Source organism: Danio rerio, chromosome 23 (assembly GCF_049306965.1).
Source record: "Danio rerio strain Tuebingen ecotype United States chromosome 23, GRCz12tu, whole genome shotgun sequence".
NCBI lineage: Eukaryota > Metazoa > Chordata > Actinopteri > Cypriniformes > Danionidae > Danio > Danio rerio.
In genome coordinates, this window is record NC_133198.1 from 39,081,440 (window position 1) to 39,105,659 (window position 24,220).

The 24,220-nt window shown below is 36.1% G+C and overlaps 1 protein-coding gene across 3 annotated transcripts; it reads right to left on the reverse strand.

Annotated features, from left to right (window-relative positions):
* Positions 1–631: 631 nt before the first annotated feature.
* On the reverse strand, positions 632–22,963 carry calcoco1a (calcium binding and coiled-coil domain 1a). Of its 3 annotated transcripts, none has more exons than XM_009297039.5 (16): positions 22,934–22,963; positions 22,800–22,847; positions 20,072–20,236; positions 19,885–19,987; positions 18,682–18,884; positions 15,050–15,262; positions 14,710–14,858; positions 13,205–13,274; positions 12,962–13,117; positions 9,695–9,949; positions 9,475–9,600; positions 8,387–8,482; positions 7,030–7,117; positions 4,823–5,067; positions 3,187–3,278; positions 632–2,554 (listed from the first exon to the last, which is right to left on the reverse strand). In XM_009297039.5, the coding sequence occupies exons 3-16, from the start codon at positions 20,201–20,203 to the stop codon at positions 2,527–2,529; spliced, it is 1,956 nt and encodes a 651-aa protein (XP_009295314.2). In that variant the 5' UTR covers positions 20,204–20,236; positions 22,800–22,847; positions 22,934–22,963; the 3' UTR covers positions 632–2,526.
* Between the last annotated feature and the right edge of the window lie 1,257 nt (positions 22,964–24,220).

Below are 24,220 nucleotides of genomic sequence, written 5' to 3' on the forward strand. Positions count from 1 at the left end.
ATATGAAATTACGAATAACATATGTAGCAAGGCATTAAATTACTTACTGTTTATTTCTTTGAATTTTAACTTTGTAAACTATAAAATCATGCGTCTCCTCAGTTTGTCTTATTTTGTGAGCCAACTGACCCTACCCTCTTTCTCCTCTGCTGGCCACACCCACTCCTCCCTCTGTTCTCAGCTCTCCATACCCATCAGGAAGCTTTTTTTTAAACTCAGAGGTAGACTTGAACCGTAAGAGGGGGGTTTCATGGCTCTTTAAATAATAAAGCATTAAAATGCTAAAATCTATCCTTTTAAATAAATTTAAATCAATAAAAATTAATAACACTTTCATACATTAGTATTGATACAGTGCTTAAGCTCTGCATTTCAACACTGTAAGTTAAATTAGTCAGATGAACAAATAAATACACAATATTGACCAATACTAACATAAAAAAAACTGTACTGCAAGTGAAATTTCTGCATTTTCTAATAGATTTCAACATTTTAGGTAAATAATAGGTAATGCGAAATAAACATATATTTATAAATTATTATAAAGCAGAAATTATTGCTATAATTAACTTCCTAAATATTATTTTACAAAATGTTATTCAATGCTTAAGAAGAGCCAATGAACACAAAAAACATTACATTATTTTATTAATGAAACCCATCCCACACCCTGAACAGAACCGCATAACCTAAAAACCAGTTAGATACAGTATGCAAAAGTAGGAATAACTGCACAAAAAAGCAAACAATGAATCCAATTCTTTGATTGTACTGCCCTGAAATTACCTGTGTTCTGAAATGACAATGTCTCTTAAACATTACAGAATATCCGGTTTCCTGTTGTATTATATAGTGGGGGTAACAGGAATCTTTTTCTTTTTTTTTTTTCTTTTTTTTTTCTTTTTTTTTTTTTTTGCTGTCTAGGGTTTTACTGCATCTACTGGGAGATTAAACAGGGCTTTCAGGTTAGATTTCAGGTGAAGTGTAACTCATGAAAATAAAACTGCTTTTAGTCTCGTATATATTCTGACACTAAAGATGACTCTCTGGAGTACAGCTTAAAAACTATCAGAGTAAAATCTGGTCAAGCATACAATACAAATACAGTAAATAGATGGATACAGAGCGACTGCAAAAACCTGTTTCAGTGAGGTGTAATGGTTACATCACTTCTAAAGTCAATACAGATAATGACATGTTGTATAAAAGACAAATAACATATAGGAACCAATTAAACCTGACCTACAATAAACAGCAAGAAATCATTCAAACAAAATGAAAGTTCTGTGAGTACACTGAGCCCAATGTTTCAAACATTTTTAAACAGATATATGTTTTAATGCATAATGCCTTTTCATAATATCCCCTTTGTTATTTCACTTTTTAATATATGCATTAAAATATTCTCCCTGTGAATGTAATTAAAATGTAATCACCGTGTCTGGAAATTTATGAATTTTTTCTCAGGTAATGAGCTTCAGCAAAGTCTAAGCACAGCTAAATAATGTTCACCACATGATCCACGTGATGCACCATTAAGCCATCACACATTAAGTTGAATTAAATATGAGAGTCCTTGAATTTCGTCAGGCACAATTTAAAGCAGTTCAATTCAAAGTCCATTCTGAAAACTTTCTAGTGTGTATCTTCAACACCAAAAGGAACACCCAAGTGCTTGAGCCGTCTGTCTTGGTATGTTTTGCATACAAATAATAATTCAATTCTTAATGTTTTGATACAATGCATGAAACTTAAGTCAAAGCATTAAATTAGATATTATGACTACAATGTGACTACTTAAACTCTTCTTAATGACCACATCATCCATGCTTAAGTGGATTTCCTCCAAAGAAAGTCTTGTGCATGAGATTGGGTAAACTTCCTGAAAGGAATCAAAAGTGTCGTTCTTTACTCTTACATAATAACGGGACAATCAGTCGCTGGTGTACTCCATTGCACATATTCACACATCTTTCTTCAAACTAAAGATATTCCAAAAACTTCTACGACAAGAGCCACACAATGAAGAGCACCCAAACGAATCTTACATCTAAAATCTGCAAGGATCTCGATATCATTGTGCTTTACATTATTGCTGATGCTGATTAATGATAGTGTTACAGAAGTAAAAGCCTTATGACTAAACTCAAATAAAACACAAGAAAAGATAGACTGAAATAACCTTAACACACACACGCACACACAGAGAGGAGAGAAACACACACTAATTCTTTCTCTTCATATGCAACCTGCTTCATTACAGACGCTTTCTGCTTGTCAGTTGATATGTGTAAAATAACACGTCCGTGCAAGTTACTGTAAAACCGTGTGCCACCCACAATAGAGGTCTAACAGCTTATGCATATTCTAAGTGCATATAAAGTGTAAAGCAAATTGCATATTTAAATACTCATGTCAATATAATATAAAGCGCAAATGCTTCTTAATACAAAACTCTTAACAGGTGTTGCGCTGATGCAAAGCCGTCCACGCTGCAAAGGCCATCCATTCCTGCAGTTCTGCTTCTCACCACAGGGGGCTCTCAGCCAGCTCTCTGCATGACGACACACAACAGGACAAGTGTGAGTTTGGGAAGAAATAGTGCGTTTATAGATGACATAGGGGCGAAAGAGATGGATGGAGAGAGCGAAACTGACGGAGGGGGTAGAAGAGTAGAGTTAGGGAGAGAAAGAAAGAGGGCGAAGGAGAGAAGTGAGGGAGAAAGGGTTTTAATGATGCTGAAAATTGGCCGGTGAGCGCTGACTACCCTCTCCGTAAATCATTGCTACAGCTTCCTGTCAACTTATCTGTCCTCTTGTCCTCCTCTCACAGAACTCCCCCTATCCTTTCTCTCGCTCTCTTCTCCCTCACTAATTTTATGAGGTGGTATTCAAAACTTCCATCTCCTCACCATATTCGGACTGTCACCATAAATAAAGGCCTGCATTAGCGTGTGCGAGTGTGCAAAGACAGAAAAAGAGACAGACTGTGACAGGGAGATATAAAGCCAGGCGTTCAGGAGAGAGAAGGGCCGAGCGGTTTTTGCGACAGTGACATATTTACTTGTGTGGGTTGTGTAAGAGTATATGTGAAAATCTATCTGAGCCCATGTCTGCAGGTCACAGATAACGACAGTGTGACTGATGGGGTTTATAGACAGTGAATGTGTGTTTGTGCGTGCTGTACCCGAGGGTAGTGTCTCTGTTGTCAGGCAGGAGAAGAGCTGTCTCCTCTCCAGAGCTGTGCCCGCCTGACAAAGCGGCCTCATACTCTTCCTCCTGTAAAACACACATGCAATCACATACACATGAATAAAGGCTCTGTTTTGGCAAGTCTGAAGAACGCAAGCAGATTTTTTCCATCATCTTTATGAACTACTTGACATGAGTTTGATCATTCAATCACGTTTAAGTGTATTTGTACCTGAAAGCATCAGGTTTTATTATACTTATTATTATTAGTCAAGGCTAAAAGGAATTGCTAACAATTTAGAGAATGACACAATTGTGGCTTCTGGCTCAAAGCGCCTCTATGGTCTTCAATACACAGAGTCTAAAATATTATTCTGCTTTAAAGTATTATTTTATTCAGCTGTGCATGTAAAAGATCATTCATTTCCAAATGATTTTTCTATTCAGATATTTTCCTAATCAAGTCTGAATAGACAGACATTTTTCAATCTATAACTCTGCTGTATCATAAAATAGAAATGCTTTTTTTTTTAACTTTTAGGTCAGTTTCAACAAAAATTATAGAAAGAATAAATAAAAATGCAATAAACAAATCAAAATTAGCATCTGATAGTCAAAGTCCACATTCAGAGCTCTTTTTTTTAAGAAAGGCTTTCTGAGCCTCCAAAATTGTCATTTTTAATAATATCTTTATAAGGATGTTGAATTTGTATTAATCTGTTAACAAATTAATCGGGAAAGTTGTTAAGTGTCAATGTGACGCTTTCCTTATAGAACAAGTTAAAGTTGACATATTGATTGAGTCTCGTAAAAATAAGTAAACAAATACTAAATACTAGTACAATTATGTACAGGTCCGTAGCCAGTCTGGTCAAAGGGGTTGCTCTAGACCTTTTTGCAGTAATTCACCACATTTTCTATTTAATTATAAGATTTAAATACTGTATTTTAGTCGCATCTAAAGCACTATTTTTAGCTGAATTAACTTGTCGGATGGTCATCATAACCACACTTTTTGATGTACCAATATCATTTCCAAAGATTTAGAATAAAGAAATATGACCAAATTTATCACATCATATATAATTAGAAAAAACAGGAATCTGTTAAAGATTTAGATTTAAAATGTAGCTTTTTTCATTTATTAGGCAAACAACAAACTGGCCAGCACATTCAACTTTTCTCAGTCAGAATTTGGGATGCTGAATTTGGCATGGTGACCTAAGAACGAGAAGTCAAGCTTTGCCAAATTCAGCATCCTAAATTCTATACCGACAGCCAACAAAGGATTCTGCTTGGTTTTAAAGCCTTTTTCGATTAGTTATTTTCAGAATTATTATGGATTAGCAGTCAAAATAGGACAAATGAGCACATGTATGGGACAAATTCTGGACCTTTGTCAGTGAGGGGTGAGTCTTACCACCCCAACCCCCCTACGGGGCTGACATATACATAATTGTATGTGTATATACTAAAGTTTCTTTCTAGAATTTGGAAGGTTAAAAAACTGAATAATTTTAGTGCAAAATAAATTACTGAGAAATGTATAGCTTCTTTTGTGCCATTTGATTTGATCAGATTTGAGGGGCTGTAATTGCACAATCAACACCTTGATGATGACAAACCCTCACCGACTCAGAGCTGTGAGTGTGTGAGCGAGCACTGGGTTGGTGTGGAGATGAAAGGGGTGCAGGCTGGCTGATGACCACTGTGGAGGGATGTCTGGGAGAGGGTGGTGGGGTGGCTGGGAGCAGCAGGTCAGACTGGGGCTGCTCACACAGACTATAGTGATTCAGAGGCCCAGAAGAGTGTGTGTCCTGCAAGGCCTCCGGGTTCTCATCCTCAGAATCCGACAGCAGTGGGCTTTCAGCACGACCTAAAACCGCAATCACAGATTAGTGTTCACAAGTGACCAATTATAGGGAAAAAATCAAGCAGAACAAAATCAGTTATTTATGTTTATAGCACAAAGTCTTTAGCATTAAACAATACACACTGTAGGTGCATCCCAAATCACATACCTATACACTATTCAACGCCATTTTTTACTATAAATAGTGTAAGAAGTGCGTTTACACTGAAAACTAAAACAATACTAATACTAAACTAAAAGTAATAAGTGCACTTTAATTACCCAGATGATGTACTCATTTAACGGGTAAAATAAAGTGTGGACTGATGGACACTTCACAAACTCAACGATCGCAGCGTAGCTCACATAGCGGATGAGGCAGAGCTATCTGGCGCACATGTTGGACTACTTTATTTATTTTGGATTTTAAAAAGCAGTATTCTCCTACGAGAGTGATTATAGCGGCTCCCGATGGTGAATGCGGTTTTAGTCATGGAAGGTATTATTTAGTACGTCGGCCATTTATTTCACTTATTTGGCAAACGTCAAGCCTCATTAGGGACACAGTTTGAATTTCTGTTTAGGAAAAAACCCATTAGTGTGCCATTTGGGATGCAGCTATTGTTTTTATTGTAATGATTAGATCACTTCATTGACAATGTATTATAGACATCACCTTTTTGAAAAGTACACTATATACTATGTGTATGGGTGTGTATATACTGTCCACTCTATAGACAACACCCTAAATCTTTCTGATTTTGATTGTAATGTAATAACATGCATTTTTTTATAAAGCTGCTTTGGAATAATTATTGTAAAAAGCAAAAAACAAATAAACTTTAATTGAGATTTATGTGAATATATATAATTGTGAATGTCGCTACAATAATATATAAAAAATTTAAATAATTTAATATTAAATAGTGTATAAAAATATTTGATTATCATTTGGAACTAATTCAATATAAAACAATAAAATATTTAAATATCAATTTTAAACTGATCAACCAAGCTGAGTGTGTTCCTTATTTAAACTATCGCTGTTTTAAACCTCTATAATTTAAATGCCTGAGCATTAACTTAACATGAACACAAACTTTTTTTTATAAAATACATTTAATAAATTAAATTTGACATTGCTAGGATGCTAAAATAAGCTTATAAATGACGAAAACAGTTAAACATGATGCGAAAAAGGAATTCAGATTTTTCATGCCTATTATGATGCATATCCGAGTGAAAGAAACAAGACAAAATGCCAGGGAATTGATTGGATCATTGTAGTTTACAATTGCTGCTCTGATCTTATGTGAACTGTCCTGCCTTCACGCTGGTAAGCACCTCATCAAAGACAGGAAGAGATGTTGATAATCATTAAAGATTACAAGTCATCATAAATTTTAGGAAGTGTTAAGCATGGATAAATCATTTGTAATAAATGCTGCAGTACACTATTTTTAATAAGCCCCTTTTAATTTCACCTGGGCATTCAACAGACAAGCTCTTGATTGGTACATTGCTAACTGCTGCTTATATAAGATATATTTTTATTTTTTATTTTTTTTTATAGTGTAGCTCAGAGATGATATGTTTTCCTGTTGCTCACAGCTTCATTTTTATGCAATGTCAAGCCAGACTTTTAACTATAATCAGCATAAAGTTATGTCAACTTTGAAGCTTATACTGGTCAAAATCCTGTTCAGCACAATAAACCGAGTAACTTCCACTGAAACTTTGTGGAGTTGCATGCTTCCGGGAGGTGGTGTTAGTGTGCTGTGTTGTACAATGTTGAAGTCTTGTGATTGTGCAGGGTCGTATAACGCAGTGTTGTGCAGTGGTGTGTGGCATTTTATGATGTGGCTGTCTGCTGCCTGCAGTTCTGTGGTATTGTTGTGTGAGGGCAATAAAGAAAGAAGACAGACCCACAATAGTGTCGTTGTGTAGTGATGTTTGTACAGAATTAAAGAAAGCACAGTGACTCACTGCTCTGCAGCAGGGCCGTCTCACTCCATTTACAATCGCTCAGCACCTCCAGCCTTCTCTCCAGCTGACGGCTGTACTCCATCACTTCCTGCACACACACACAAAGATAACAAAACTCACATTGTATACAGTGAAATAATGTCATACTGTTGGGTTTAAAATATCATACCGTTCATCACCCTGTCCCTAAACTATTGGTGTAATGGATTAGATTTCAGTCAATTCTTATTGCCAGTTAGGAGTTTTGACGCTAACCTAATGTTTTGGTCATAAAATGATCATGTCTCAACTCTCAAGTTTGTCTTAAGTCTCATATACATTTTTAAAGTAATGTTTGTTCCAAACTTTGATTGAAAAAATTTATGAGATGAAGTACTTGCAGTATTTAAAATGAATTACTCATTCTGGGGTAACATTTACATGAACCCATTTGGCAGATGATTTAATTCAAAGAACTTAATTACATTAAAGGTACACATTTTACCTAGGAATCAACACGAGGGCCTTTACATTGATGATTGTGGTTTTAAATTAAATAACATTTTCATTTTCTGTTTTCTATTTTAGCACAACTATAGAGAGAATTTATCAACTTTCTTCTTCAGCTCATAACCTAAAGTGAATGTGTCTTTTTTTCCAATAGAATCAGACAGAATTAGAAATACATTACAGTGAAAGCCTATAGCGATGATAATAAACTTTCAAAAATCAAGAGACTCTTGTGACAAATTTGCTTCTCCTTAATTCAATTTTATAAAAATTTAACCTTGCACTAGGACTAGCTAAATATCTAAACCCAGTTACTTTCTTTTGGTATTAGAAAATGGATATCATAAGGGGATTCACAACTGCATATCCCTGAATACACTGCCATGTTCTGCAAACTCCATTCACTATTATTACAACAGTAACATGCTAACCAGATGTTCATCCACTCCGAAAGGATAAAGTTTATAGCTCACGTAAGATTTCTTTACTTAAGAATTCAAGCAAAGACTAACAAAAATACAAGCTTCAGATTTCTGTATTTAAGTCCCGTGGGTCTGCTTGTCTGCTCAGTTTCCAGTATAAGTGCATTTACTATGTGGAAAATTGCTTTAAAACCAGGGTCCCTGAGCTGTCAGACACACAAAGAACAAAACATACCCATAAGAGACAGGTTGTTCTGTGGTTTAAAACTAGTACAACAGCATGTTTTTGCTATTGCCTTTAGGCTCTTGTGAATGCGATATTTGTTTACCAAGAAAGTGAGGACAACTAACACTAAACAACTTTATTGCGAACTTATTGTATGACCTGTGCGAACCAGACTTTTGAGCTTTGATAAGAACATGATGGCACAGAAAATAGATCTTGCCTGTATTTCTGTTTGCAGCTGTTCCTTTTCTTTCTGAGCCACCCTGAGACTTGCCTTTAGCTCCTGAAGCTCACGCCGAGTCTCACTTAGCTGAACCTATACACCAACACAAATTTGTTTAAAAAAAACCCAAGACTCATGATTTCAAATATTTACTTGACATTACAAACATATATTGACACCTTCATTTACATTCAATTTAAATAGCAAACGTCAAATATAGGTCACTAGTCAAATTTCTGCAAGCAAATGATAAGCATGTGATATTGGCCATGTTAACTCCCAAGTGTATTAGACAGGTCTAAAAACTTAGTTTTAATTACTGATTTTTAATAACTTGATTTGGCTGCATGCCATTTGTTAATATTATGTTTATATTTAAGTTTTAAAGTAAATGTTATTTATATGCATCTTTTTTTTCTATAGTCTTTCTTGTAAAAAAAAAAAAAAACACGCCGATCTATACCAAATGTAAAATTCTCTTTATTTTTACGTGATTTTTACTGCCTAAAAAGCTGAATTTCCATGGCCTATAATGAATGGAAAAACAGTGTTACTGTGCTTAATTAATAAATAAAGCACAACATTAAGTCGAAAGTGCTCATAATATTCAAATAGTTTGAGCTGGAATTTTTCATCAATGTAATAGCTATTATGAAAGCAACAACATAATTTATCAAGATTTTTTAAATAAATGAAAAGAAATGAGCACACAGTCTAACACCCTGTCATCGACGTGGTCATTTTCGAGACAGCTATTGAAATTTACATTTTGTTGACATGTTTCTATAAGTTAACAGGTACAGCTTGATGACTGCTGGTTAACAAGCAGAAAGGAATAAAATGGCACTGAAAAAAACAACAATAGGCAAAACGTGTGAAACAACATAATAAAAAACAAGATTAAGTACAGAAAAATGACATTTTGATAAATGGAATCTAATTTTAAGCGACAAACAAAAGTCTCTGATATTCCCGGGCCTGGACAAAAATATTTAAAATTCCCTGACTTTCAATGTCTGGAATAGACCTTTTAAAATCAAAAATTCCATGACCCTTGGGAACCCTGAAGAGAGTTTTCTGTTTACCCGATTGCAATCTTTCTCTCTTCCCAGCTCCACCACTGCTTTCTCTCTCTCCATCCTTGCCTTCTGCAACATCTCCTCCTTCTGCTGGATCTCATCATTTTGGCGTTCCAGACGCACTTTGTCAATCTGAAAATTAATGCAATCACTTATATGAAAAACAGTCTTAAAGTTGTTTTTTTGGTTTTGTTTTTAATATACATTTTCACTATACTGTATGTACCTCAGCATTCTGCTGCAGTGTCTCTCTCTCCTGTGCCCAGTTGGCCCTGCCTTCTCTCAGAGCCAGACTGGCATCTGCTAACTGAAGTGTGAGCTGTGCGGCCTGCAGACGGGCCTGATGGAGCTCAGCATGTGCACTGTCTCTCTGAGCAACCATGTCTCTCAGCTCTCCCCTCAGAGTCTCCACACAGTGTTCACTAACATTCAGACGCTCCTGAACACTTCGGAGTTCATTCAAAGCCAATTCATTGGCTGCCTGCTCAACAATGACACAAACATGAAAACGTCATGCCCTTATCAGACTACAGTTCTGGCGTCCATTTTAGCTATCTTTTCATATATTTCTGTGTGTGTGTGTGTGTGTGTGTGTGTGTGTGTGTGTGTGTTTGTGCCAAATTTATACCAAATTTTCGGGAGTAATTATAAGAACTGTAAATGCACAAAACATGAGGCTGTTATAATTTTTTAGAGTTGGTGCTGTTTTTGTTAATAATAAAATTACCTCAGCATCACAAATTAAGCCCATGCAACTCTGAATTCAATTCTACTGTCAAATGTGCATATCTGAGAAACAAATCTTGAATATTTAACAATAATAATAATATTATTATCATATTTGCAGCACAGCCAAATCAGACAATGCTTCGACCATTCATACTGCTGACAAGTGTTAGTTCTAAAGGGTCTGTTCACCAAAAAAATAGAAAATTATTATTAATTACTCTTCCTAATGTTGTTCCAAACCCCTGAGACCATTGTTTGTCTTCATCATCAAATTAACATATTTTAAGTGAAATCTGAGAGCGCTCTCATCCTCCATGGACAGCAAGGTTCAAGATTCAATCAAAGTCCAGAAAGGTACCAGAAGACATCCACAAACAGACCATGCTTTTAGTGGTTTAAAATGAAAAATATCAAGCTACGAGAATAGTTTTGTGTGCACAAACAAAAACAACTTAATTCAACAATTTGCTTTTCTCAGTGTCAGTATCTTGTGCACATTCATGACTGTTGTTGATGTTTTTGGTGTCTTGGTGTCTGTTTTTTGAATGAGCCTTGAACTTTGCTGTCTATAGAGGATGAGGGAGCTCTCAGATTTATCCTAAAAAAATCTTTATTTGTGTTCTGAAGGCTAACAAAGGTCTCAGGGGTTTGTAACAACATGAGGAGTAATTAATAACAATTAATAACAACAAAGCCTTGTAATGACTACTTACATTTAGTTTACATTTACATTACATTTAGTATTTGTTTAGTTTTGTTTGCATCTATGTATGTACACCTAGGTTTCGGTTCATGTGCTGTATCAGGGCTATAAATTGCGACAGTTTTGGTCACATGCGGCTGAAATTTTATCTATGCAACCTCAAAAAATAATTGGGAGCGTTTGTGCATAACGTTGGCATGCGACCATTTTCACTGCAATATGTTCACCGCATGCGCGGATTTAGAAGACATTTATGCAGAATACATCTTTGTCTGCTGTGAAAATTATTAAAGCATTCACTGTAAAGCTGGTGTGACGGAGTTTGCAGGTAACCACGTTTGCCACATCTTTACTATTTAAAGGGCACCTAGGTTACCCCTTTTTTCAGATTTAATATAAGTCTTGTGAGTCTCTAGAATGTGTATATAAAGTTTCAGATTAAAATACCCATCAGATTTTTCATTATACCTTTTACAAGATGCTGTTTTATACTGATTTCCAGCAGGGGGTGGTTTTGTCGTACTGCGCCTTTAAGACGAGTCTTTCCCGCCTACTGTTTCTAAATGCCTCCTCCCTCAGCTGCGTCAAACAACAGACAGACTTAAAGGAAGAAGGTCTCACGTAGCGTTTGTGAGATACTACAGTAAGAACTAACCTTTACTAATCAGTATTGTGAAGTTGCATTGATGAGTCACACACAATATCGTTACAAATTGCGCGCACACACACACACACACACAGATACACACGCACACCGCAGATGACACACACACTCACGGGCAGGCAGACAGACAGAGCGCGCTTAGCTTAGTTAAGGCTAACCTCAAGTACTGTGATGATATCTGTTATGCTAATGTACAAAATAAACCTGATTTAACTTCCACAAACCGGGATTGAAGCGTCTTCTTTTATAATTGTTCTGACACGTGGCTGTGCTGATGAAGTAAAGCGCTGTAATTAGTTACACACATACTCTGTTTTAAAACACTTGAAAACATGTGAAACTTACTCTTAATCACATTTGATGATGATTGCTGATCCTAGCGAACAGAACAGACCTTTTATTCCCGGTTGCTTTGCGTATGTCTGCCTGGTCTTGTTGACATACACGTGACTACCGGAACATGTTAATGCGCGCAGCTGTCAATCAATTCGGTGGGCGTGGGGATCGCACACCTACGTAATGGTGCGATCGATTTGAAAACAGCTCCAATTGGCCGACCCTTTTTTTGTAGTTAAATTGAAAAAAAAGGACTGGGTGTGTTCATATCACCCCAGTATGACGGTCTATACACTATACCAACACACAGATCTGTCCAAACAGCTTGAAAAGTAGATTTTTTACCATAGGTGCCCTTTAAGCCTGAGAGATTCTATTTTATCCTTCTTTTAATTGTCATGCAGTCAGCCATGCAACTGGCAGCTATATGTAAAATGTAGCACAGTGTACACCATAGCAAAAGGGCTTACAGTCACTAAGATTAACCTAATATTGCAGCTCATGAAAAGATCGGTATTGCTATTAAGATTACGTATGCAAATAATGTTAATAGCGTCTTTGGAATATCAGACACCACCTGTGAGAACAGCACAGTTATTATCAGTAACTAAGTTTCATTCATGTCAAGAAGTGTGTGGGCGCATGAAGATTTTTTTGTTGTTGTTTATTAGTTTGATTAATGTTGATTTTAAATGAAGTAAATCTGTTAATATAAAACTTGTAGTAACGGTGCTCATAATTGGTGGGTGCGACTACATTTTGACTAGTGCTCTCAAATTTTTTCAGTGAGGAGCACCAGTGCTACTGAGCAAAAAGGTTAATTTTGAGCCCTGTATATTATTGTCAATAATGCATGATTTCAGCCTCTTTTGTGCAGTTATACAATCTACCAGCAGGGGCTGTCTGGACCATACAAATCAGTCAAACTTTGTCCCCCTTATAAAAATAGCATGCACTTTAAGATCACTATTTCAAATCACTGTTTTGAGACAGGACATCCTGTGTACACCTCCTCAGACATTCAAGGTGAAAGCTGGGGTGTGAAACTGCTGGAGTGTTACCTCCTTCCTGTGAGCGCTGTTGAGTTTGTGTGTGAGGGTGGTGATGGTGTCTCTAAGCTGCAGGGCGTGTGTGTCTCTCTGGGCCAATGAGCTTCTCAGACTCTGGAACTCTGCTGACAGACTGTGCAGCTCTTTCTCTGTCTGCTCCATCTTTAACTAGTATAATGCAAAAAGCAATGACACGTCATGAGCATGTACATCTCTTCTATTTGTAAAAAACTGCATTGGTATTAGATTAGAAACCTTCAGGTTCTTGTGTTCATCTTCATCCTCCCTCTTCTGAGCTGCTGATTTTTTAGCCCTTTCCCTCATCCTACAAATCGCAAACATGAGAACCAATGAAAACATGCAGCTCAACGAGACAATAAAAACACTGTTTAGAAGTGGATGCATATGTGCACAGTATATGAAACACTAACATGGCCTGATTTGACCCAGAGAACACAGTAGAAATATTTACTTTTAAAACACATTAATTGCAAATATACTTGACTAATGAGAAAATAATAATCATAATAATACAAAATCTTGATTATTGATCGCAAGTGGTCACTAAAAACACATTTCAGATATGCTAATATAAGGTGAAAACAAGCATGCACTACAACACAAGCAGTGTGGTTTGCACCACAAACAAATAGCTCTTCGAAATGCAAATGGTTTCAGTCATTGATTTCAGCCTTCTAAAACTATTTCAACTACAATCAAAAACATTTTTTCCTGATTTGACAAAATACATTTTAGCTGCTGGAATTTCAGTGCTGCATTAATCATAAACATAAATCATGGTACACTTATTGCAGTTATGATTTCTGACAATAATATCTGTTATTAGCTGATTATGTTACTACATTCCTTAAAGGCACAGGTTATGGTTACACTTTTTTTTTTTACAATGTCCTAGTTACTATACATTTACACACTGAATGATATTCACTTAATAATTGTACTATAGGGTTACAGTGATGTTAAGTTGATGTTTAGAAGGTTCAGTTGCATGTACCATAACTGTATAATTTATTATTACTATAGTACAAGAAACTTATAACAAAGGACATCATAAAATTGTGTCACTTGTCTCGCACTAATGTTTTGAAATAGTTTAAATCTGTAGAGTTTTAAGCATCAACACTAGCTACATGTTTAAATTCCAAAATGCTAATTAACTTTATGCGCAAAACTTGAATAATGCATAAAAGACGTGTGAATAAAGCAGCGTTTCCATCCAACCAGTCAAAGAGAACAAAATCGTCACTTTCTGATTAACTGGTGCCAAATATCAACAGTTAAAATGGAATTTGCTGCGATACGAAAAGCAGCGTGGATCTTTTTCTTATTTAATAAATGACTTTCACCTCAGAAAACAATGACGACACGCAATGAGTGTGTGGTGGCATTTAAAGATGTGAGACAGAGCACAGATGCTCTTGACAGTTCTGACTACGTAGCTAGTGAGATGGAAAACATGAAATTCTAAACAAAATGTAAAGCTACACTTGGAGGACAAAAATGTTACAAAACAGAAAAGTTTTGGGTGTTTACATGGATGCTATAATGATGACATTAAAAAAATCTTGCACTTTAAAACCTTTGTTTTAGAAACAATTCATTGTGTAAACAAACAAGCAACAGTTTTTATGAATTTGCCCAAAAACAATGTCGTAAATAAATGGCCCCTATGTCCGCATCGACATGTCATATATAGCAAACAAGTACATTCAAAGACTAGAAGATACAAAGCCTCCCACCTTTCTAGGTCAGTCTCTCTCTCCAAGCCCCTCTGGGTCAGTATTTTAATGTCCTCCTCAAGCTCTCTGATTCGCTGCTCATTCGCTTCTTTTTGAGCAAGCAGGGCTCTTTTCTCCTCTGTCAGGGCCTCGCCTAAATCCTCAACTTCCTAAAAGAGAGACATGATGGTAGTACACTAAACAGTAAAACTAAAATATGTAGCTGTTATCATTTTACCAGTGTGTGTCTCTCTCTCTGTGTGAACATATATACAACAGTAAACATAGTCAAGACAAAATATGCACACAACTGTGACCTAGGGCTGACCACACAGGCTGATGAAATGAGTGTTTACACTACCTTCTGCTTCTTCTTCATGTCCTCCACTTTCTCTCTATATTCTCTCACTTCCTCCTTCAGATCGTCGATCTTCCTTTCAAGCTCCTTGCGTGTGTGTTCCCAGGACCCTCTGTCTCTCTCCCTTCTGCCTTTCTCCCTCTCCACGTTCTGGTCTGCAGCTTCCAGAGCCTGGAGCAGCTCCGCACGCTCCTTTAAACACTCCTGAAGACGACTCTGTTAGGAGGAACAACAGAGAAGACGATGATTGGGGTCAATTGAATAAAATTTGATCATTTACCTCTTTATGGTGTTTATCAAAATATTAAATTAATTATGTACAATTGAATTAAGAATTATTAGCCCTCCTGAATTATTAGCGCTTCTATATAATCTTTCCCTAATTTCTGTTTAATTTTTTTCTAAATATAATAATAGTTTTAATAATTGATTTATTTTATCTTGGCCATGATGGCAGTAAATAATATTTAACTAGATATTTTTTTTGATGCTAGTATTTAACTTAAAATACCATTTACAGGCTTATCAATGGTCATTATGTTAACTAAGCAAGTTAGGGTAAATCAATGTATAATGATGGTTTGTTCTGTCGAAAAAAAAAAAAGTATTGTTTAATGGGGCTAATAATATTGACCTAATGTTTTTTCTGTATCCTAAGCTTTTTTCATAAAGCAGCATAAGCAATAAGATGACCTCGCAACGTAACCTTAGCTGCGTCCCTTTTTATTAAAGGAGAAACTAGGGAGCTCTGATTTTCTTACCAATACTGAATTATTTTCTGTCTAAATAAAGAGCAGAAATTAATATTACTTAAGAGATAAACATTACATTTCCAATTAATAGACTTTTGAATAGGTATACTTATATCAAGGACTAAATAAACTGGGCCGTGGTCAGACGGCACAATAGGGCCAATTTGACAAGAACTCACATAATGTATACAATCGTATGGTATTAAAAAAATTATTAATCTTGAGTAAGATTTATGGGGTGAGAATAAAAAGCATAATCCCTGTCTTTAGGATGCAGCTCCCTTCAAATATCCACCAATCCGAGATCTTTTACAAGTACTACACAGTATATGTGATGATTTGCAATCAGTTGAAATCTGAGATGAGGATTTATCCAGAGTGCCATCAAGCATGCTATTGAAATCGCCTCCTAAGAAGCCAATGTTTTTGCAGAGATGATTAAACTTTAGGATGACATGAGACAAAGTTAGAGCAGTCCACATTTGGGGCTTATACATTGCCTACAGTAATATGTTTTCCAAGAATTAGACCAGAAATTAGCACGAATTGTGGTGCCCCTGCTATTTGGCGCGACGAGGAAAAGTATATCTGGCTGACCCAATCTCTTTTCAGTTTCAAATGTTACTTATCGGATAAATGCGCTTCTTGTAGTAGTGCTATAGATGCACCTTTTTTTTTTGAGAAATGTTAGAATTTTCTTCCTCTTGATTACATGACCTGTGCCTTTCGTGTTCTATGTCACTAATTTAAAGTAATTGGTCCCACTTTATATTAAGTGTCCCTAACTACTATTTATTTACATCAAAAAAATAAATACAACATACTTACTGTGTTTATCATGTATTTGAGAACAATTGTGGTGCTTCTGAGTTGGGATAGAGGTTGGGTTATGGACAGGTTTGGTGGCATGGGTAGGTTTAGGGGTAGGTTAAAGTGTAAGGGATGGTCAACAGTGTATTTACAAATGTAATTACAAAAGTTAATTACAGATGTAATTACATACATGTATTTAATCAAGCATAAGTACACAGTAGATACATGTATTTACACAATAAGTACATTGTAACAAACTATTAATTACTATGTAAGTACATATTAGTTAAGGCCACTTAATATAAAGTGGGACAAAATAATTAAGCATGTTTAAAATTGCACAAAAAAAGTCTTATGAATGGTAGTATGCACTGAAAGGAATGACAATTGTGCTGGTATGAGATACTAAATATGAACAAAAGTGTACCAAATATAGAACACAAAACAAACCTATAAAACCCTTCCCCTTAAAATGTTTTTATTCTAGATGAAATAAAACAAACAGAAAAATATATTATTAGAAATACTGTGAAAAATTCCTTGCTTTGTTAAACATCATTCAGGAAAAACCTTAAAAGGAAAAAAAAAATCAGAGTAGGGCTAATTATTTTGACTTCAACTGTAACTGTACATAACAATCTGATGTGTCTTTGTGGCAGACCATGTAAATCAATGATATAATAAACCATTAAATATAGTTAAATTTGATAATATTATCTGAATAATTAGCTTAAATGTCTTTCTTACATATGCTGTTGCTCCAAAAATACAACTGCAGTTGATTGAATAATAACAAAGAGAAGTAAGACAGTGACAATGCTACACCAGTAACAAAATGCCATTATTGACTTGGTCGGAAGGCTCAACATAGACTAGTTGGCGTCTAAGATATTCATGTGATCTTTAAACCACACAACAAACCCGCGCATTGTGAAAATGCTGAAAGGAGACTCTCTGTCTGAGGTCTGAAGCCTTCTGTAGCAATACACTGGGGTTTCTCTCCTTTTAATTTTTACCATGTCTTGCAAGGTGTATATTAGAGCTTTACAAAAAAGTATGAGCAATGTTCTTACTCTAGTATTGTAAACATACTGTTGTTTTATTATTATTACTATTTTATATATACCAATGACCCAAAACATAATGACCAATTTCTGGTTTACTTGAGATGCTGTTGGTCCTCCAAATACTGCCAAATCAACATTGGTATACTGCACATCCAGTGAGGAACCTGATGGTGTCTTGTGGTATCTAGCACCAAGATGTTTGCAGCAGATCCTTAAGTACTGTATATGTTGTGAGGTGAGGAACATCACACAGATGCTCAGTTGGATTGATATCTGGGGAATATTTTGCATAGAACCAGTTGGTCCAGCACATCTAACAAACAATTAACTAGATTGAGATGTGGGGAACTTTGAATCCATGACAATACCTTGAACTCTTCATAATTTTCTTCAGATAATCTAGTGTTGGTGGTAGACGGGTCAATACATACCCTTTGGTCTGTGGCTACACCGCTTTAGACACTGTTCAGACACAATTCACTCATAAGCATCATTAACATTCTATGACCAATTTGTGTGCTTTGTGCCACAGTAGATCTTCTGTCGGTTTAGACCAGATGGCTCACCCGTCAATGCCTTCATGCACAGAAAGCCCAAACCCCTGTTGCCGGTTTGTGGATTGTTCCCCCTCAGGCCACTGTTGTAAATTTTCACCAATGCTGCAACCCACAAGCAACTGCAGAGACTCTAAGCCAGTTGCCTTTCCATAACAATTTTGGCTAGTCAGTTTAATTTAGCCCATTTCTCTTAAATCAACCACGCTGAATATCCAGATTGTTTGCATACCATCCAATTTACTCAGATCTTGACTCGTCAAAATGCTTTGATTATGTTTTGCTAAATAAGAAGATATTCCATATATTAGTAACTGCGGAACATTTCATTTTGAGACATGACGTTACATATTGGGAAGTGTGCTTAGTTCAATGGCAGAAGCAGGTATAATCATATGTGTGTAATGAACTGTATTGCAGTATTTATGCATTCTTCGATTTCATCTGACCTGCAGTAGCTGAGCTCTAGGGATGACCAGCAACATGTCCTCGCCCACTTCCTCTCCTTGACCCTCCTCCTCCAGGGTCACCAGCTCTTCCAGGGGCTTTGGTGCTGAGAAGGTAAAGGCAGCGCTGCAAGAACAAATCTCTCCCTTTCCATCCACATACACAAACTGGTACTGCTGAGCACTAGGCCCTGGTAGGTAAGAAGCTGAAGGGGGAAAGAAAAGGAAGCTGTGAAAGGCCAAACAGAGAGCTAAAAAATATAAACAAAGCAATCATCATGCATGGGATCTGATTTTGAATGTAAGCTTCACATATTTGAATAGTTCCTGTCTGGCTATTCAAAGATAGTGAGGCTGGAGATTTCCTACACAATCTCATGAAGCCCCAGGCACTTCTGATGACCTCATCTGGTGTCTCTGTGAGGTCTTAAACGCATTCTGTCTCCATCGCCACCGCTCACCACAAATTACAATGCTGCCATTCTGCAATGTGCAAATCTCAGGCCTGTTGACAGTTTCACAGACGCATAAGATTGCAAAAACTTAATAGGACAAATCACACAATTTTTTTTTTTTTTTTTTAAGTATAGCTTTTTTATGTATTTATATTTTATTATTATGTATTTGTTTGTCAAAAACGATCTAATGTCTCAAAGATTAGTCAACCATTTGGTTAGAAATTCTGGAATAATCAGGATCCACTAAACACTGATTAGACATGTTTCTTAGAGGGCGTTCACAGAACAATTTAATGTGTGATGTGGTATTTTACTGTGCTCGTGGTACAGCACGCTATAAGACAGCATGGTAAAACCATTTTACACACTCTAAATTAGTCTCTAAATTAATTATTTTAAAGTATTGCCAACTGGGATTAAAAAAATGTATGCTCTAATTATAAAACAATCAAATAAGCAAGTAAATCTAGGATCATTTTGGAGCATCCTACCCATCCCCACTAATAACTAACTACAGGCAGATTCCTTTGAGGCATTTTATCTCTTTCATTGGCCATCTGAGGACAAACTTTTGCTAATGTACTGAATGCACCCCAGTGAATGAGACCAGCAGTTGGCTGAATCAATGCAAGGAACTGTAATTGGCAGCTTAATGTCCCTAAAGCACTCCATTCTTTATTCATACTGTATTGAGACCATCAGCTGACTTTCAAGAGAACTTGAACACCAAAATCAATGCTTTAGAGACCTTGGAAATTAACACAGCAGTTGACAGAGGTCCCTTCTTTGTAGCTGGATGGAGCTACTGCCCAAACAAATGTATGGTACTCCTTGACTGATGACCAGCCAACCTGGGGATAAAGGAAAAAAGATCAACTTTAATTAGGCAAAAAAGCTGTATCGGTGCTGGAAATTGTAGAGGTGGCTTTTCTGACCCTAAATAATCCAATCCAGTCATTACTGGCCCATGTGTGCTGTGGGTTGATGGTGTAGTGACAGTCCACTCTGCTCTGTGGAAAGTAGCAACTTCCAACATTACGAAACTCCACCCTCCATGTCTTCTCCATGGCAACAGAATAGCGATGCACCCGAGGTGTTTTCTAAAATGAAAATTGACACATTAAATCCAAAGCAATTTTAGGGAACACATTTCTCATTCTTAAAGCCAGCATGAACATTTTGTTTTTCAACTACTGTGCATTCAGGAAGTATTCATAGCGCTTCACTTTTTCCATATTTTTTTATGTTACAGCCTTATTCTAAAATGGATTAAATTAATTTATTTCCTTAACATTCTACACACAAAACCCCATAATGACAATGTGAAAAAAATATTTTTTGAAAATGTTAAAAATGTGTATGTATGTATGTATGTATATATATATATATATATATATATATATATATACATATATATATATAATATATATATATATGTATATATATATGTATATATGTATGTATGTATGTATATATATATATATATATATATATATATATATATATATATATATATATATATATATATATATATATAAACCTGAAAAACGTACATGTACGTAAGCATTCAGTCTTTGCCGAGAAGCTCTAAATTGAGCTCAGGTACATTGTTTCCACTGATCATTCTTCAGATGTTTTAGCAGCTTAATTGTAGTTCACCTGTGGTAAATTCAGTTGACTGGACATGATTTGATTTGAAAAGGCATAGATCTGTCTATATATGGTCCCAGGGTTGACAGTGCATGTCAAAGCACAAAATCCACCAATTAGGCATGTATGGTGGAGTGTCAAGACGGAAGCCACTCCCCACCTGGAATTTTGGCAAAAGGGAACCGAAGGACTTCCAGACCATAAGAAAGAAAATTCTCTGGTCTCATAAGACTAAAACTGAACTCTATGGAGTGAATGCCAGGCGTTACATTTGGAGAAAACCAGGCACTGCTGATCACCAGGCTAATACCATCCCTACAGTGAAGCATGGTGGTGGCAGCATCATGCTGTGAGGATGTTTTTTAGCAGCAGGAATTGGAAGACTAGTCAAGATAATAGGAAAGATGAATACAGCAATGTACAGAGACATCCTGAATGAAAACCTGCTTCTGAGTGCTCTTGACCTCAGATTGGGGCGAAGGTTCATTTTCTAGCAGGACGATGACCCAAAGCACACCACCAAAATATCAATGGAGTGGCTTCACAACAACACGGTGAATGTCCATGAGTGGCCCAGACCCAAATCCTATTGAACATGGAGAGATCTGAAGATGGCACCGTCGCTTCCCATCCAACCTGATAGAGCTTGAGAGGTACTGCAAAGAGGAATGAGCAAAAATTCCCAAAGACAGGTGTGGACATCAAAAGTTGTGGAATAAGTGAAGCGCTATGAATACTTTCCGGATGCACTGTATATACAGTTGTCAAAATTTTAAGTGGACCAAAGCCAACTCTCATCAAAGTAATAGACTTTTTTTAATTTTTTGACTACTGTATTTCAGAGATTAGTTTGATTAAAGATTATATATATATAATCCAAATAATAATTGGCAACATTGATTTAATGGTGACTTTATACACTGTCAATTGGTCAATAGGAACTATTTTACCTTATATGCACAAATGCACATGTGTATTAATCATAAATATGCATTCCACATCTGTTTATATCCACATTTACATATATACATAACATTAAACAGGCATTAATAGGTATGGGCATTATTATCAAGGCTTAAAGAGGACAGTAGGGGAGAGGTGAATGCATTGCGCAAGTCAAGAGGAACTGTTTGTTAAATTAGATGCTGAGTTCCTGAGGGTGATTGATAATGTGTGCAGATTTTCTTAGCCAGACACACATCAGCTCTTCGAGAGCATTTGTGACTGGCTGGCAGGTGCCACAAATGCTGTGACCCACTGTGCGAACTGTATGGATTACAAGCAATGACAGGTGCGTCCATCATTAGCAACTCATAATAAACTAAACCCTCCATATTTAGACTCTCCATGAAACGACCAAGGACGTTTTCTGACGTCATGTGTCTGATGTCAGAATCTTGCAGCTTCGTTTCAGTACATTTTTTTTTAAGTTTGAGAAATTGTATAAACAATATGTAATACATTAAATGATTCTTCATTATGACTTATTAAAAAAGTGTGTGAAAATGGTTCATACAAAAATACTAAAAATAAAACAAATTACAGAAACGTTAATGCATTTTTAATTTTACTTGACGCATGGCTGCTGTGGCATAAAAGAAAATAACCATTGCATAAGTTCTGTATTGCTTCAACAATTAAGTTTGTTTTATTTTGCTGAATAACGAAGATAAAACAAATATTTTCTTTGCGTCGTAGACAATCGTGGATGGCTATTGCAAAGCGAGGCCCAAGTTAGAAACAATCTCAAGTTACTCGCTACAGCGTGGCAACAAGAAAAACAATGCATCAGCAGATCGGACACTTTGTTGCAACAATTTAACAAAAACATAGCAACAATGTTAAAATAGATTTTATCAATGTGTATTCCTTGAGACCGCTTGAAATAAGCTGGAGGTTATAAACACGGCATGCTTCGTCTTTACAGTAGCTGCGTGCTACTGATTATGCTGCTGTTTTTTTTTTTTTTTTTTCCTTTGTGGAAAAACGCAACCATCGTATAGCAAAACTCACCCGATTTAGCTTAGGTAATCAAAACAATATCCTCTTGAAAACGATGTTCTGTCATAAAACAGAAAGCGTGTATGAGACTGATGACAAGTCTAATTTACACTGACACATTTGCCGAGATGAGCTGTACCACGAACCTCTCACAACAATAACAAAAACAGAAGCATGGGTGCTTCGGAGAGAACCGCTGCATCATGGGAAATGAAGTGCCTTGACTGGTTTTGAATCATTGCTCAGACTCTCAGAAAAACTAAAATCCCCATCTGTAAGGAGGATGCTTTGAAGGTCGACGTGAGACATGAGACGTCATGGTAACAGTACAGCGATTGGATCTCTGATTGGTTTACAGTTCTCTACGCGTTCACCCATTTACTTGTTATAGGTTAAGCAAATACGTCACTCAAATTTCAGCCAATGCAAGGGATGTACGTTCAAACGCATGGCGAAAAGCAACGCGATTGCGAAACGAACTGGTATGGGAAATCTGACTCATTTCCTCGAAATGGTTCTTTTGGACAGTTCAAAACCATGATTCAGTGTCAGTTCGAATGCGTCTCGTGGCTAAAAATGTAAACCATTAAGATCAACTATTGTGTCTGGGCCAATAAAATTTAATAAAATCGAGTAAACGTCATGTTTGTAATGAATTTGTTAATAGGCTATACTTTAGCAACTTGAATATCGTCTTATGTGTCAAATATTAAATTTATATGGTAAAATTAAAGTGCACTCGTGGTACAATTCAGAAAAAGAACCACAATTCTTTTCTTAGAATCGGTCTGTTGCACACTAGTTCAAACGAATCATTAAAAAGATCCGATTCATAAAAACGTTCCTAATTTTATTCTAATTATATCTTTTAGTAAATATCCTTTATAATGTCCTTTAGTATAGTTAATGCACATACTTTTTTAATTATATTTTTTTCATATGTCACTTTTTTAGATATGTCTTCAGGGTCTTCTTTGCAATTTACAGTTTAAACTGCACTTTATTTTCCATATAGCTAGAAGTACTAGCTTGGATCAGCCAGGCATTATCTTTCATATTTGTGGTGTCCTTACATGGATGGTAAAATAAAATTGAACTTGTGGTAGTCTATAAGTGAACAACGATTCGTTTCTTAGAATCATTTCTTAGAATCATTTAAAAGAACCGATTCAGAAGAACGAGTCTTGTTAAGATTTTGTGTTAATATTGGAATGTTTATTGCTATGTCCCCGTGCCGAACTTTGATTATTTGTATATTCTCTTCTTGTTTGACCGATGTCTGCAATGATTTCAGATCTTATCCTGCTTTAATTCCTGCACCCTCAGTGACAGTTAGCATACACGCTTTGAGCTTGAGTAAACAACCCTCTACGTTTCTTGCTGACTCACAGAAACCTGATACTAGAATGCTTGGTAATGACGCTGAAAAACAG